The sequence below is a fragment of the Colletotrichum spaethianum genome, assembly GCF_022836535.1.
Source record: "Colletotrichum spaethianum MAFF 239500 DNA, contig55, whole genome shotgun sequence".
Taxonomy (NCBI): domain Eukaryota; kingdom Fungi; phylum Ascomycota; class Sordariomycetes; order Glomerellales; family Glomerellaceae; genus Colletotrichum; species Colletotrichum spaethianum.
This window is the reverse complement of record NW_026054825.1, coordinates 1-15,386: the sequence shown is the minus strand read 5'-3', so window position 1 is coordinate 15,386 and position 15,386 is coordinate 1. Positions and strand designations below refer to the sequence as shown.

The window sequence follows — 15,386 nt, the reverse complement described above, 5'->3', positions numbered from 1 at the left end:
AAGTTTCGCTGCCGATGGTGACACCTCAATAGATTGGGCTCCGGTGTTTTGAATTGGATGTCGCTGAAGCAGACCGCCTGAGCAAAGGCGGTGGAAGGGCAGCATCGACGGGGAACGCGAGCCGCTTGGGGCAGTCGTAAGCTCGCTATCTGTCAAGGACCATTGCCAACTGCGCGGTCTCGAATGGATTGGTGGCGGATAACACTATCAGCGTCTCTATTTGCCTGAAGGCCGACGTGATGTCCCGCAGAGGCGTCACGCTGTCGCGAGTACGTGACACAACCGACAGCGTCGTTCCAGGACGTCGGGCCCAAAGTCGACCACTTCCCGGCCTGCTTACAGGTTCGGACGAGACATGAAACGATGCCGCCGTGCTTGCAGCGGTCTCTTACCTGGCCACACGACTTCGAACCTCCGCAATAATCATGGTGTATCTGTCTGGTCTGGAGCCGAACCTGGCGATACTCCCCTCTGATTCGATAAACCGTTTGGGAACCTCCCTGACCCAGACGAAGCTTATGAGTCAAGCTTGCGAAGCAGCTCCTTCGGCCCAGTAAGCTTAGCGCCTAGGGAAACACTTGGGGAATGGAGCCCGTCGCGGCTGCACGGCTGCTGCAGGCTACAAGCGCATCCACTACCAACAAGATGTCGCCCTCAGCCGAGCACAGGCTGCCGTTGGTCTGGTCGCAACTCGGCATGTACGGCCTTCACTGCTCCACCATCGGTGGCTATCAGAGAGGTCTTTCAGGCACCACTGCATGGACACATCCCTACCATCATGTACTTCATGAGCAGGTTCCACCGTTTTTGCCGCTTGTCCAAGTTCAGTTGCTCACAGTGGTTGGTCCGAGCTTGTTGGCGCCACCTTTCTTTTGCTGTTCCATCGCACCTGTGCCATCCTGCGGCCAAGTACCACAAGCGAGAAGATTGCGACGCATGCTGTACTCAGCTGCGTTTGCTCCCCGTCTACGTACAGTACTAGGTCAGAAGTGTTTGCACAGCAATAAGAATACCTAACCCAATCAACGGCACAGAGGGAACCCGTTAGCTTGGGGTCACTTCACAGTGCACCACCAGAGGTCCTGTGGCTCACCACCCCACTGTAGCTTTTCATTGGCTTATCCTTATTGATGTGCAAAGACTTCTGACCTAGTAGGTACTGTACGCAGCCCTTCACTACCAGCAGGTCAGACCTATCCCACAAAGAACACAAGGGATCAGGGGAAAGTGCTGAGCCGCCACCACGACTGCGGGAGACCAACAACCCCGCCACTGGGAACATGCAGGCTGCGCCGCAGATAAATAGGAGAAGACTCGACATTGACAGGCCCAACTATCGACGAAGCAATCAAACAACAAGCCTTTGCGCAATACAGCACCATGCCCGACGAGACTTTCCACAAGCTTGATTCAGATGGCGACGTTGTGCTCACTTTACGGAACCCAAACGCGCCGTTCGCTGATTGGGATGAGTCTGTGAGAAACAGCATACACAGACTGAATATGCGGTTTTGACTTTTGCCCCATGACCTGAAGAGACGGGGTTTTGATCTCTAATGCCATCATAGAATAGGGGTTCCTTGGCCGACTTGTAACCAGCCCGTGTTTTCCGTCCCTGCCGAGCAAGAGCCCGAAGGAGATGAAAATTTTTGGGCCGCTATTTCTACTTCAAAGAAGAACGAGAGATGGCTGGAAGACGAAAAAAAGTTCAAGAAAATAGAAAAGAAAGCAAGGAAAAAGATGAAGAAGAAAGAGAAAGAGAAAAAGAAGACGAAAAAATGAAGAAAATGGCGACACAGGAGAGAAACCAAAGTCTAGACGCTGGCATCTCCACCGTCACGGAACCCGTCACGGATTCGGAGGCCCTTGCAAATGGACCCCCTTTAGTCGGCGCTTCGGAGCAAACGACGATGCCAGTACCCCCAGGATTTGATGCCTCCGCAGACGGGCACTCGAAACATACAACACCACTCCAGGACGACGTCGAATTGGTACCGGAGATTACATTCCTTCTCTCCTCCCGGCACCTTTCCCTGGCGTCGCGCTACTTCAATACTCAGTTCAATAGCCCTTGGAGGGAGGCTATAACCCTCGGACCAGATGGCCGTTACCAATTGGATGCGTCGGACTGGGACGTCGATGCTCTTCTTCTTTTGATGCAGATCATTCACGCAAAAACAAAAGACATTCCCCGCCGCATAGATCTCGAGACTCTAGCAAAGATTGCAGTCATGATCGACTACTACGAGTGTCACGACGCAATTGCGTTCTTCTCAAACATGTGGGTCGAAGCCCTGGAGAAACAGCTTCCATCTGAGTGCAACCGTGAGCTGGTGCTTTGGCTCTCGATCTCTGTCATTCTCCGGCAGGACACTGTGTTCAAGGCCGTCACCAAGACAGCCGTGCAAAAGAGCAAGGGCCCTGTCCCAACGCTCGAGTTGCCCATCCCGCCAAGTCTCATTGGTAAGCGACTTCTTTGCCACAACTTCCGTTGCTAACTTCAGCAGAAGCCATTGACTGGCGCCGACAGGACGCGATCAACGCTGTGTGCAAGGTGCTTGGCAACCTGTTGGCGTCGTTGTGTAGAGGATCAGCGGGGTGCGGTTTTGACTGTTCTGCCTTTCTTCTTGGCAGCCTTACCAAGAATATGTGCAACTACAAGCTCCTGGATCCGACACCACAAGAACCCTACCTTGGCTATGAGCTAGCCGCAGTTGAGGAGTGGGTGCAAAGTTTTCGCTCGTCTGGTGTACTCTACTCAGGCTATCGTCAAAGATGCTCCTGCAACCTCATGCAAATGGTTGAAGGGCGTCTCTACCCAGGCATCAACCGGAGTAAGGAGGGATTCAGTTTGAGTGACCCAGATGTTGGACTCGTACAATTTTGTTAGTGTGACATGTTGGTCTTACTCATTATCGCCAGCACTCACGGGTCTCCGGTGAAGGATGCCTAGTTGCTTTATAACTTGGCCGCAGACTCTGCCTCCGCATTTGCAAAACCGATGTTGGAAAACTGCGAGGGAGAAAACCAACATCAAGGCAACAGAATCATCATCTGGATCAAACAAATAATGTCCCGTAACAGTACGTTTCGACTTACCCCAATGATCAGTCGACCAAGGGAGTTGAGACAAAACATGTTGGTATGGGGGGTACACAAGGCTATTGGTGATGATGCGTCACGACGTAGGAGGTCCATGACCGCACAGCCAAGAAGGGACCCTCACGCCTGTCAGTCTGACGAGAGGAAGAGGACGCGGGCGACGGGCGTTTGTATTGTATTCGTGACATGCTCAATGATGTTTGCGCAGAAAATGTGTTTGCCAATACCCGCAGGGCCGTGGGTCCAGAGCACCTTGGTGCCGGCGGGAAAACCTGGACAAATCCATTCTAGGAACGTGAACGACAGGTGCCCGCAAGACAACGCATTTGCACGGAGTCATCGTACCGCTCATCGGGGCTGCATAGCCACGCGTGCAGGTCTCGCCGCATTTGGCTAACCCTGGTCGCGAAGAGACGTTTCGGACCAAGTGGCAAAGGCTCCCCGTATCTTCAAGCTGAGAATGTAGTTGATACGATTCTGTCTGCTCAGTAATAATGATGGACGTGACATCCTCAAGATCCATCTCAATACCTGCCCCTGGTCCGAGCGTGTTGACTCACGTGACCATAGGGAGTAACACCCACGTAACCTGCGCAGGGTTTGACGGTACTAAGTCGTACAAGGCGATATTCACTTGGTTTTTCAATAGTTATACCTACTTTGTGCTTTTGAATCTGACTTCCGTGGCCCAGACTACTTTTGCGCCCCTCAATTCGCCTAGCATTCCCAGAAGCTTGAGTAGATGCTCTGAGCCTGAGCCCGTGTCTCCCGGCGTGGAGCGGAGCGACCGTTACATGCGCGCGTCCGCGGTACTGAAGATGTCTTTAACGAGATGGAAGATATCGACGGTTGCCCTGCGAATCTCCTCTTTTTCAAGGGCCGGGTGATGTTGGTTGCATGGTTTCCATCGTTGAAGCCCACGGCAATACCCCAGTTTTCGAGGCGGACCAACTGCTTCGGACGGAGACCTGCCAACAAACCGCTCCTTTGACTTTGCTCCCCCGCACGTGTTCCGGCATGTACCCACTTTGGTGATGACCCCACCCTAAAAAAAATACAGCTTATCGCTGTGCTCGTCCGTGTCCCTATCCAAGGCAACTTAGATGATCAATTGTTTTGGACAGCGGCTAGAAGGGTGACGTCGCAGGCCAAGCTGCACTGCGGGCTCGTCTCCTCGAGCCAGCTGATCTGCCACAGCTCATCTGGGCAGGACGCACTGGTTCCTCATCGCCTGGTTTTTTTTTTTGCGGCCTCGCATGTGGCCCCGCACAAGACGCGGCCTTCGCCGCGCAACGTCACTGATTCACACCCACTAGGATACTAGCCAAGTGTTTATAACTCGAATGTTTGCCAGCATACCATCCGCCCCGCCACGAAGCTAGAGTTACATTGCAGCAGCGACTATGCGCAACTGCATCAGGATCTAAGAAACCGCCGTAGCGCTCGACGATATTCAACCTGACAGTATATTTCAGGACCTGCCCTGTGATATTTCTACCAGCTGGCTCTTGTTCCTAGCTTTCTCCCTAGTCACGATGATCTTTGTCAAACAACCGAAGAGCACTCAAATGCGGGAGATATCTCTGACATTCTCCTTCACGCCAAAGTATATACAATTGCCGAGAAGTATGCCATTGATGATCTCAAGAGTCTCGCTCGCACCAAGTTCGAGACGACTGCTCAACGATCCTGGGATACCGATGACTTCCTTGATGCTATTGACGAAGCATATACCTCCACACTAGACAGCGATAGGGGTTTGCGGGACATTGTCCTGAAGGTCTTTGCTGACACGAAGAGCTGCTGGACCGGGAACAAGTTAAAGTACTGCTTAGAAAACTAGGCTCGCTTACTTATGATCTTGTTATGTACTACCACCAGAAAGGCAAGTCCGACGTTGGTTGGCAATAGTTAGGTTTCACCCCGTCCAAGTCTGCGCCAATGAACCGACGTATCAGATGAAAGAACACCTGTCGATGAGGATGTCGAGTTCGGCGACTCAACTGATTGTATCTGCTTCCTATGCTATCACAATAGCTTTATATGTGTTATAAGCCACGCGGTATTATTACCGAAACTTTGCTTTGAGGCCCACAGGTGACGTAAGCATATTCTGATTTAGTTCCGAAGCCCACAACAACAGCGTACGTCTTTGTGTTTACTGCACTACAGCTTGTCTAACTACTGATCCGAAGCATTGCGTTGCGTGTCATGTACATCTTCTTGGAACATGCGCATCCGACTGGCCTTTCGTCGATATGACTATCAAATGTTCAAAGCACAGATACACCAAAAACCACCGGAGTAGCTCAAAGTTGATTGAACTGACGACGCTGACAAGACCGAATATGGCATCTAGGGCATTCGTTAATGTATAGAGGCATCGTGTCGTGGCACTCTCTACAGTGCGAGGGGCCACCGTGGCTTCTCGGTATATCGTGCGTGTTCTGGCTGTCGATGATCAGCCTGTGCGCCTCTCTTCCTGCCCTTCGAACCCTCCCCTCGTGATTCATAACAGGAGTGTTGGCATCTCGATTCATAGTGGAATTAGCGCAAGCGTAGAGTCGCTTCTCGTTCCACTGCGGGCAGGCGCAAGTCTTCCATCGGTCGCCACATAAGTAGCAGAACTGCGCTCTGCACCGGCAGGCTATGTAGTAATGTAAGCTTACCTTGTGTACCAAGAGATGCTGGGTGATGTGACTTACTTATGTGATTGCATCCGTGCTCTAGCTCTACGATTCTTCGGCAAGAGAAGCATCGCTGCCAGCCGTTTGCCGCGGCAATCTGGAGTAGGTCCTGAGTCAAGATGTCCTGGGCACAGTCTTGGTCCTTATGCTCGGCGCCCTTGCACATGACACAGGTACTGTTCATACATCGTTGACAAAACGCGATATCGGCTTTAATGAAATCTTTCGGTATGAATGTCGAGCACGTTGGCTTATGACAGTACGTCCGGTTGGGCGTCGAGAGTTCAAGCGCTTTAGCTTGGAATTCCTCAATCAACTTTGAGGGGAGAAACTGCTGGTTATCGTTGGCAGGAATGCGCTTTCCACAGCACCTTGGAGGGAACAGAAACTCATCTGTGAGTGACGTTTCAAAGAAAGTTTGTAGGCAGTGTCGACAATACTCGTGGCTGCAGGGACAGCGTGCCACTTCGGTGGAAACATAATTACTAAAGCAACTGCTACATTTCCTCTTGTCTCTCTTTACTGCTTTGGCCGTTTCCGTTATTTGCCCTGTGGATGCCGGCCATGTCGATGACTCGGTCTGGTCTGAGGAATCATCATAGCCATCTGTAGATACATAGAAGGATTTGAATGTGCTCAATAACTCTTCATCTGCATCTGCAGATGCCTTTTCCTGAGCGGCTTCAGTAGAGGAATCCTCATCGACCTGTCCTCCACGGCTGAGACGAAGGGCGACTTCTCTGTCTTGTGCAGCCTGCTTCTCCTGATTTACGAGAGTGGAAATAAGACACCCGTCGAGCTCCTTGGCCTTTGCCATGCTTTTACACATGCATGTGTCCGAGACAACGAGGACACGGGATTTTAGCTCAGACTCGTAAGTCTCAGCAGTAAGGCCTTCGTCGGAAATTTCGTCTTGCCTATTTTTTCCCTTGCTGGCTCTTTTCCTCCTGTCCAGGTTCTTGAGCTGCAGTTGGATTAAAAGACAGGACGTTTCGTTGTTGGCATCGTAACACACCATTTGTGAGTGGTGAGAAGATTCAAAGAGGTATATAATGTGAGACCTAAAAGTTTGCGAGATAAATAACGAGTTGTTTGTGGTTCCAGTTAAAACTGAGTGCGAAGTGTGTATGCATGCTTGAATGGGGTGACGAAACAGAGGTAATCTCTATGTGGCGGCAATAGCAAGCTCCTCGTTCGGCCAGATTGAGTCAGGTTTATAGGAAGTCTAAAGTGGAGTGAGAATTATCGGGAGATAACAATTGTTGGATAACTGCGGTACTGGTCTCTGACCTCAAAGGCAATCACTTCAAGTCTGATATGTAATCACTCTCTTGCTGAACTGCTTGCCTTTGTCTGATGTCAAACCTAATATATCATGCGATGATGGCCTCCTGCCTAAGATCCGTACAGAGATAACTTAAGGCTTCATCGTCTGTCCTGTCACACCATTCAGTGTGCTGCAAACAAAGATTGTTTACTCTGGGTAACGGTTGGGGCTAGAGTTGGTTGGTTCGGGAGCTTATTTATGGCCCTGCTCTTATGCAAAGGTTGGGGGTATAATGAGCTGAGGGCACACTTTGTGCCGGTATGGAATGATACAAAGCTTCTCTTAATTCCCAGAACTTTATAGTTTTGAGTTCTTTGACGGTTAATAACATGGTCGTGCTTCAATTGCGCGTAATTGCTTCAGATTTTAACTCTTCTATCGTGGAGGGCTAGATGTGGTCTTCAGAGTAGGATGGGCAGTTTTCAATCGTTTTGGGATGGATACTGGCCCGATTGGCATCACGCCCGCATATGTTGAAGAACGGCCTCCCGCCTGATATTAACGTTTAACAACCTCAAAAAACCTTAAATAAACAATGACCCCGCTACTGAACTCAACTTCCAACCTTCCACTCGGGACTTAGAGTTTAAAGGAATAACCAATAGAAGAGCTAAGCCACGTCATCTCGGCGTTAAAGAGCCTATGCGTAGGATAGAGGAATCGAAGAGATTCACATTGCGAGATTCTTCAGGTGATGGACCAAAACTGTAGGAAACCTTTACCGCAAAAGACTCTGGTTGATCCTTTATAGTACCGCATGACCCGCACGCACTCGGTAGAAAGGAGAAAACGTCTTAGCTACAGGTTTTAAGTCAGACAGTCAGCGGAAAACACGCACCTACAGTCTTTTCCAAAACCGCCTCGCCTATGAGCTCCAATACAGACATGTTTGCAGATGGAACGACGAGACTAGCCATGGACAGTTTTTCTGTTCTATGGGAAAGCTCTGGGTTTACCGATGCTTCGGATACTCTTTAGAGTGAGCACTCGGGACTCACCCAGAACCCGCCCGTTGGGCCAGGTGTGAACGAGCCAGGAGGGGGTAACGTCAGAGGCACGGCAGAACACTCTTTCGTTGGAATGAGAAGCCCAGACGCACCACTTGTGCTTCTTCTTTTAGGACGAAATGAAGCCGGTGAAAACATTCGAATAACTTTTGAAGAAGAGGAATTACCTCCACGTGACGCCGAAAAATGTCAAAATGGAATCCAAAATTGTACGTGGCCTGGTTGCACAAGGAAATTTTCGACCTGGAGCCACCAGAGGTAAGTTGAACTGCGTATAGTCTATCATGGGATAACTAAGGTGTACTGAACTTGTAAACAGAAAACATCTTAGAACCCACTATAAGCCCGTTTTGTGTCCTGTATGTCCCACTAGATCAGCATGCCAAAGGGACATGAGAAAGCATTACGGGACGCATTTCAGACAACCTCGGTTCGTGTGCAGATGCGGAATATCCTTCACAAGAATGTATAACCTCAACCGGCACGTTCGAAGAAGATTAGCACGGGATACAATTTTTACAAGACAAGAAAACCAAGAAAAAGAAAAGAAAAAGAAAGAAAAGGACAAAAAGAGACTGACAATCTTTTCACTGTCTTTTTGAATTTGAGATAGTACTTCTCGTATTCTCCGTAGTCAAAAAAGTCGGAATGGGCGGATCAAGAACAATAAAAACAAACGATGGATAATAACAACTATATACATTCGTTTACATAGCAAATCCAATCGTTTGAAGCCTCACAACAGCGAAACTCCATCTCCTGTTTCCACCTCACCGTCCGAGGTGTCTTCTAAACCCATTGACTGACTTCGTAGGCCAACAAAATTGTCTGAGCTCAGACCTATGATTATTGTGGTCAGCCATAGTCCAATCAACAAATGGCTTTGCCTGGATAGCGTAGGGCATTTGCTTACGATTGCCAGCCAAGTCGACCTTTTCGATGACTCTAAATGTCTCTAATTCCGGATCTGAATCATCATCTATGCTGATCTGGGATTCCGTTACCTGGGTCAGTGTATCATGGTGATCTTGGCTCAAAATCTGTAACTCCGCAATCTGGTCAAGGACCATGGTCTTCAGGTCTCTTATTACACTATTGATTATGTTGCGTTGCATAGTCCAACCTGGGTTCTCCGCACCTCCTAGAAGGCTTGAGACTCCCCAATTCGGGTACGCTTTTCGGTGAGAGTCGAGCAGGCAGACTTTTGCGGGATGATGCCGAAAGTACAGCTCGCAGCAGATGCATGCAGGTTTGCTACACGCGATGTATCTGTCCTTAGCAACGTACTGGCGTCCTCCGCTGTAGAAGTGCTGCAGCAACTGAACCTCGGCATGTACGGTAGGCTTCAGGCCGCCTTGTTCAAACTTGTCGTGGAGCTTAGACTCGATACGAACTTGACTGTCTAGGCGCGTGAGAACATCAAGATACTGCTCATATCTAATGTCTCGATCAGGGAGCAAGCGTTTGAGTACACCGCTCAAAGACGTATGTGAATCAGCTTCTGGGACCGGGGCGCTGGCTGGGCATTGGATACTGTCCACGACGCAATTTTCCATTAGAAGTTTTCGTAAACGGCTTCCGTCGTCGAGAAGCTGAGACACAGCGCGGGAATAAGCTGCCAAACGACCGATTGTATGTTTGACTGCGCGGAAGGCAGGGGCAGTCTGCCTCACATCGGCGTCGTCTTCAGATTCCTGGCCAAGTTGCTCGATCTGGCGTAGTTCTTCGTCATTTCGGGCGTGATATGCTGCCTGACATAAAGACAACTCAGAGGAAGTTTCGTTCTCGAAGCTTCGAAGCCAGTCTATAACGCCGTTGTCTGATCGTGTTAGGTGGTCTACGGGAACTTAGCATGAGAGTTGGAGGTTCGAACCCACAATGCTCCTCTTGAACGCCTTCCAAAAACACTCGGCACTTTTTAGCCGCATTGCGCAAAATTCTGATCAGCTGCCTGAGCCGCAACTTAGCAAACGCAGTGCACATGATCATCAAGGTCCCTTCGAATGTGATGCGATCCTCAGCGTGCCTGGCAAAACGCTGTACATGAGCAAGGACATCACTGAGGTGACGAGTGACACCGGTCTCATGCCCCTCATTTGAGGAAACCCAGAAGATGTAGCAGTCTTCACGCTCCTCAACAGCTATGGCAGTGGTGCTACTGCCGCCTTTTTTGTAGTCGCAAAGGAAGCACAAATTTCGGAGAAATCGCCTCCTGGCGTCCTGAATGGTGTAGTTGCTGAGCTGTGTGATACGATGTGACCCGTTCACTGGCCGCAGAATCGAAAGTAGAATAAGGGCCTCGTATAAGCGGAAGAGCAGCCGCACATAAGGATTCATTCGGGGAGTGAGAGCCATTGCAACTAGATTGCGTGGTCTGGTGTTAGTTTTTCGATGGTAAACGCAAGAATTTGAAATGGATAGACATGTATCTCAATCAGACACATATGTATAACCTTGACCGTCAAACTCCTGTTCTTTTGTGTTCTTTCCTTCTCGCCCAATGGTTAAGAGGCGATTGAGACAGCCCTAGTCCTAGCCTTTACCGTCTTCAACATCACCTCCAATACTAAAGCTTCATGATCAAAGGGGTGTGATGCAGCACCTCGAACTCAGTTTAACACCGAGAAAAAAACGTTCAAGGGAACCACAAGGTTGATGCGAGATTGAAGTACCGAGCGGACATAGGTAAGCTATCCTTAGCGCGATGCTGCGGGTTTAATATGGAAACTGTGCTCTCCGGGAGGAGGGTGCTGTACGAAGGTTTCAGGGATGGTTTTGGCTGAAAATGTGCGCGCAAACAGCATGCCAAGTCAATGCAGGGAGAATCGCCATATCTATTCGCACATGGCACACTTTTCAGACTTACGTTGGATAGTAGACACCCCAGCAGTGCATACCACAAATACTTGATTGATGGTGCCTCACCTGCGGGTGAACCGGACGTCTTGTTATCGAGAGCACTTCCGAGTTACAAGAGTGGCAGTAGAGCCGCCGCCAAGACGTCCTAGCGCTTTTTGCCATCGAATAGTGTATTTTTCCTCCCATTCGTGACACGATTTTTCTTAGTGACACCCAAGATTTTTAGCAGGGACGAGGTTTGCTTCGCTGGATGTGCGGTATGCTGGTTTCTGTATTGAGGTGGGGCTGCTTCTCACTTTTACTGTTCACTGTCAATCCAGTAAGTATCCTTATCTGAACACTGCTCCTCCGATGCTTGGGTTGCCACAGATTCCGTGGCCGAAGAGAGAGCGTGAGCCGGTACCAACGTCGTCGTCGTCGTCGCCGCCGCGACTCGCAGAGAAGTCGCCTGCTAAGCTTCAGACAAGCCGTCAATGAACCAGAGTCTAGATGTTCAAAGTTCAACGAAACCGTCCCAGCCTATGCGGGATCTGTCGCTGTCGGTCAAAGAACCAACAAGATGTCGCAGCTTCCTTGAGCAGGAGGTTTTATTGCCAAACAGTGGTTTCATGTCGATAAAGATAGTCATTGCAAGTGAATAGTTTTCAGAGCTTGTTTACTTTTGCGACACGATTCACTACAGCTGCTATTTCCGCCTGTGTATCAATGGGACCCGCCTCCAATACAATGTGTAATCCTTCCCAATAGATGAGCAACAAGACGACTGCAGCATGATGATGACTGCGTCGCGTTTCTGAAATCCATACTAGACGCCGTGTTTTCAGACATGGCGATCCTCATTCTCTTGGTGAAACATGTCCTTAGGCCGATATCTGAGCGGGCGATGCAAAGACTTGCACACTTTGATGGCATGGAGAATGGCTAGGAACAAGACATTGACGTCTGGAATCCAGAAGAGAGGTTAATCATCGGTTTGAAAAGGGTTCGGTATTGGAAACGTCATCAAAAACCACTTCTGTGGCGACAGAACCACGGCCCAGCACTTGTGCCAATCAAATAGTATAATAGCCTCAACTCTGGGGCTTCCCCGTCTATGGAGCCATCTCGGCCATTTGTGTCAGATTGGGGTAAGAACGCATCTTGTCGTTTCTGTCTCGGTTCATTCGTGATTGCAGCCGGCGTTTTCATCATCCTGAAAGAGGTGCACGTTCGAAAGCGCCCCTAGACCGGATAAAAGTCTACGAAGCGGTCAAGCGCAGTGGTCCGAATGACGTGTTGACAAAACGTGGAGCGGTCTATGTTGGCCAGTTTTGAGGCCACATCGAAATCCTGGAATGTCGATACCAAAATTTTCGATTGTTCCCTTTGCGGGAGTCGCTTCGCACGCCTCAATATTTCAATCCAAATCTTAAATCACTTGGAGAGCGAGAGCTGCAACATCATACGCTTCAAGGCTGTCGAGGAGACTCGAAGCGAACCTTTGACCCTGGCAGCATGGTCGCCTTTCAATTCGGGCGGGAGTCACCAATCACAATGGACCAAACCACAGGCACTTATACTTTTTTGACTGATACGCCGCGGTTTGTCTTAACACGAACAGTACATCACAGCGAGATGCGGTGAATACGTCCTTCCCACTCTACGCTTGGCCGGATTAGCCTCTAGTACTTCTGCAATACCATCTGACCTCACAGAACTTTCCATTCTCAACCTGCACGAATCAAGTTCCAAACTCGAAACGGTTTCCCTTCTGACAGTAACCCCGTTTGCAACCCTCACAGAGATCGACCTGGTGTGGGGGACCGTCTTTTCCAGCGTAGACCGGCTGATCCGTCTCTACGCCTGCCCACCTCTTAAGCCGGTATGCGATTCGTTCAACGTAGGATTGCTTATCAAGAGTAAAGACGCCGAGCTCCTTGCAGGATATGCAGCGCTGGTTGAATACAACAGCGTCATAACCATTCTTGCGATACCCCCTGATCACGATTGCTACCGTCTTGCTCGTCCAGGCGGTGTTGGAACAATTCGGATTGATGCTTTCGAATCTGCCCTTCACCTTGGTCAAGTACTCATTGATGGAGCTTTCCTTGGTGCCCTTGTTGTTGAACCACGTTGAGGAAAGATCGTCAGACACAGCTTTCGATACATCTTTATGGAGACACGGATACTTGAAGGAGGTCCTTGTTGTTGCCTTGGGCTTGACGGGTTTCTTTCTGGGCATTATGACTGCACAAGAACGGCGATCGAACCTAAGAAGTGGATGTTCGTAGGAAGGGCGATAAGGAATACATTTATTAGTCAAGCCGGGGCGGGCTGTTGTCATTAGTTGTTGCGATGAAATCTTGTGATGCCAAGGTAATAAGACTGGAGTAAATAGCCTTTTGGCCACCTAACTTTTAGTTAAACGCTGTCGAACCAGTGTTGTCTTCAGACCACAGCGAAAAGAAACCGGAAGTGTTCGAAAAGTGTTAGCTTGGCAATAGATACTTGCTGCTAAACTCTAGAAGCCACCAATCGCTGAAACGAACTCTAGTTCGACCGGAATGTCTCGATAATAAACCTGTCTGCCTGAAGTCAGAAAAGTTGGCGGTCGCATGTTTCGGAGAGCGTATCTTTGCGGATTTGGACTGCTCGAAGAATGATTTGCCTTCAAACAGCCCCTTTTCAGTGGAGGTTTATCGATTATCGCTGTTTCGAAGTACTCACTCACGACCAGGGGCTCCATGACCCAGACGCGGGTATCTCGTGGTGCTGGTTAGTAACGAGTATCAACAATTAGGCATTACATACTTCCTGAACCGTGCTTACTGGAATTGTTGAAGTATAAGAACTGCTTCACAGACTTCCCAACCGAAACGAACGTGTGTCAATCTAAACATTCCAGGTTGGGATGTTGGGGCGAAATCGCTCCCCGCACTTGCTTGCATCAGATACCCCCAACACCAGTCACAGCCAACTGTTGTGACCTGCTCGTGACACCAGCAATGCCTATAAATTATGCCATCGAACTGAATCTGGCTCTTCTTCCACATACACTGCCCTTACGGCTATGGTTTAACTCCATCTCTGCTCTTCTACGTCACGAGGCAAACGCTAGCGAGGTTGAAATGGCACCGCCAGTGGTTTATAATTGGAAAGAGACCTTCCACTTTTTCTACTGGAATTGCGTCACTATCGCCCTGATGACATGGTGCGGGTCAATCAGCTCATATTGGACTTATTTGATGATATGTGGCCATCTCCGAGCATCAACAGTCGATGTGTACGGACATGGGATGAGCTACTCTGTTTGCTTATGAGATCTTCGTAGTACCACTTGGATGACTTTCACTGCGCTCTGGCATAATCTGCAGCAGCTAACACATCGAAGGATTGAATAACTCTCCTGACAACAAAGATGGCTATAGTTGGCTTCTGAACAACGAAGAGCATGCATGGGTATTTGAAAGGCCAGACGTCGACTGGGTGCAATTTCAACCACTCATCCCTTCACAAGGGGCTGAAGAAAGGCAGAACGAGGCGGTCGTCGCCTTACTGTCATATTCAGACACAGCCTACAGGCCACGCGAGAGACAGCTTGGATGGACAATCCGCTATGGTGTCCGGGAAGAGACGTGTTGCCTACCAGGCGAGTCCGTGAACGAGACTTTGCGAGATTTTTGGCGGGCTCATGGGTTCCCCGATTGGGGCGTGCGCCTGTCCCTACGGGTGGATGTGTGCGAAACACTTCACCGGCTTAGCGTTGGCAGTTTGTTCAGCGACGGTAAGGTTAAGAGCGCTGGAAAGTCAAGCTCGTACTCCAATCGCCTCATCAGTGCCTCAACATCCTTTTTACTTGTAGGTCGCCGGATGCGAAGAACACCCAAGTCATGTTAGCCTATCCACCATCGACTAGACTTCGACCTCATATCCTGGACATTGAGACTCTTAATATATCCAAGCGCTTATACATTGGAATGCTTTATTGGGTTGGCAACATGTGTAGGACTGAAAACCCCGCGTGTCTCTCTAGCTTTCTGGACAGTCAGTTCGATGACTGCGGTTATAAGGACAACTACCATGCGATGGATGTGAACAAGAATTTGTGGACTGCCATGAGGACTGAATATTTTCAAATTCTTAGACGAACGTATAATAGTGTTGGCGATGCTGCCTAGCGGCAAGCTTCGTTGGTTGGTGCAGTGTGTGCCTGTCTCGCTTCATAGGAAATAACGGGTTTGGACCTCGATTAGTTTGCTTGTCTGGACGAAGCATATCGATAATGAAGAGTTGAATCCGGTGTCTCATACCCGTAACTAGTGCATTGAGCTTTTATCATTGTTATTGAAGTCAGTGCAGAATACTTGTCGCTCCTTAGCCTGCCTGGTTGTACTTCTTCAAGGTACCGTAACTGCTTATTAGAAA

The 15,386-nt window shown here is 49.4% G+C and overlaps 4 protein-coding genes across 4 annotated transcripts; 2 read left to right on the top strand and 2 right to left on the bottom strand.

Moving 5' to 3' along the window:
• Positions 1–1,787: 1,787 nt before the first annotated feature.
• Positions 1,788–2,498, top strand: ColSpa_11992 (uncharacterized protein; the record flags this gene model as incomplete). Its single annotated transcript, XM_049278204.1, has 1 exon — positions 1,788–2,498. The coding sequence occupies one exon, from the start codon at positions 1,788–1,790 to the stop codon at positions 2,496–2,498; it is 711 nt and encodes a 236-aa protein (XP_049134161.1).
• Positions 2,499–5,638: 3,140 nt separating this feature from the next.
• On the bottom strand, positions 5,639–5,955 carry ColSpa_11991 (uncharacterized protein; the record flags this gene model as incomplete). Its single annotated transcript, XM_049278203.1, has 2 exons — positions 5,639–5,736; positions 5,808–5,955. 2 exons carry the CDS (start codon positions 5,953–5,955, stop codon positions 5,639–5,641), a joined length of 246 nt encoding a protein of 81 aa, XP_049134160.1.
• A 4,046-nt stretch (positions 5,956–10,001) lies between these two features.
• On the top strand, positions 10,002–10,223 carry ColSpa_11990 (uncharacterized protein; the record flags this gene model as incomplete). The annotated part of the gene is made up of 1 exon (XM_049278202.1): positions 10,002–10,223. One exon carries the CDS (start codon positions 10,002–10,004, stop codon positions 10,221–10,223), a length of 222 nt encoding a protein of 73 aa, XP_049134159.1.
• Positions 10,224–12,702: 2,479 nt separating this feature from the next.
• On the bottom strand, positions 12,703–13,203 carry ColSpa_11989 (uncharacterized protein; the record flags this gene model as incomplete). Its single annotated transcript, XM_049278201.1, has 1 exon — positions 12,703–13,203. The coding sequence occupies one exon, from the start codon at positions 13,201–13,203 to the stop codon at positions 12,703–12,705; it is 501 nt and encodes a 166-aa protein (XP_049134158.1).
• Between the last annotated feature and the right edge of the window lie 2,183 nt (positions 13,204–15,386).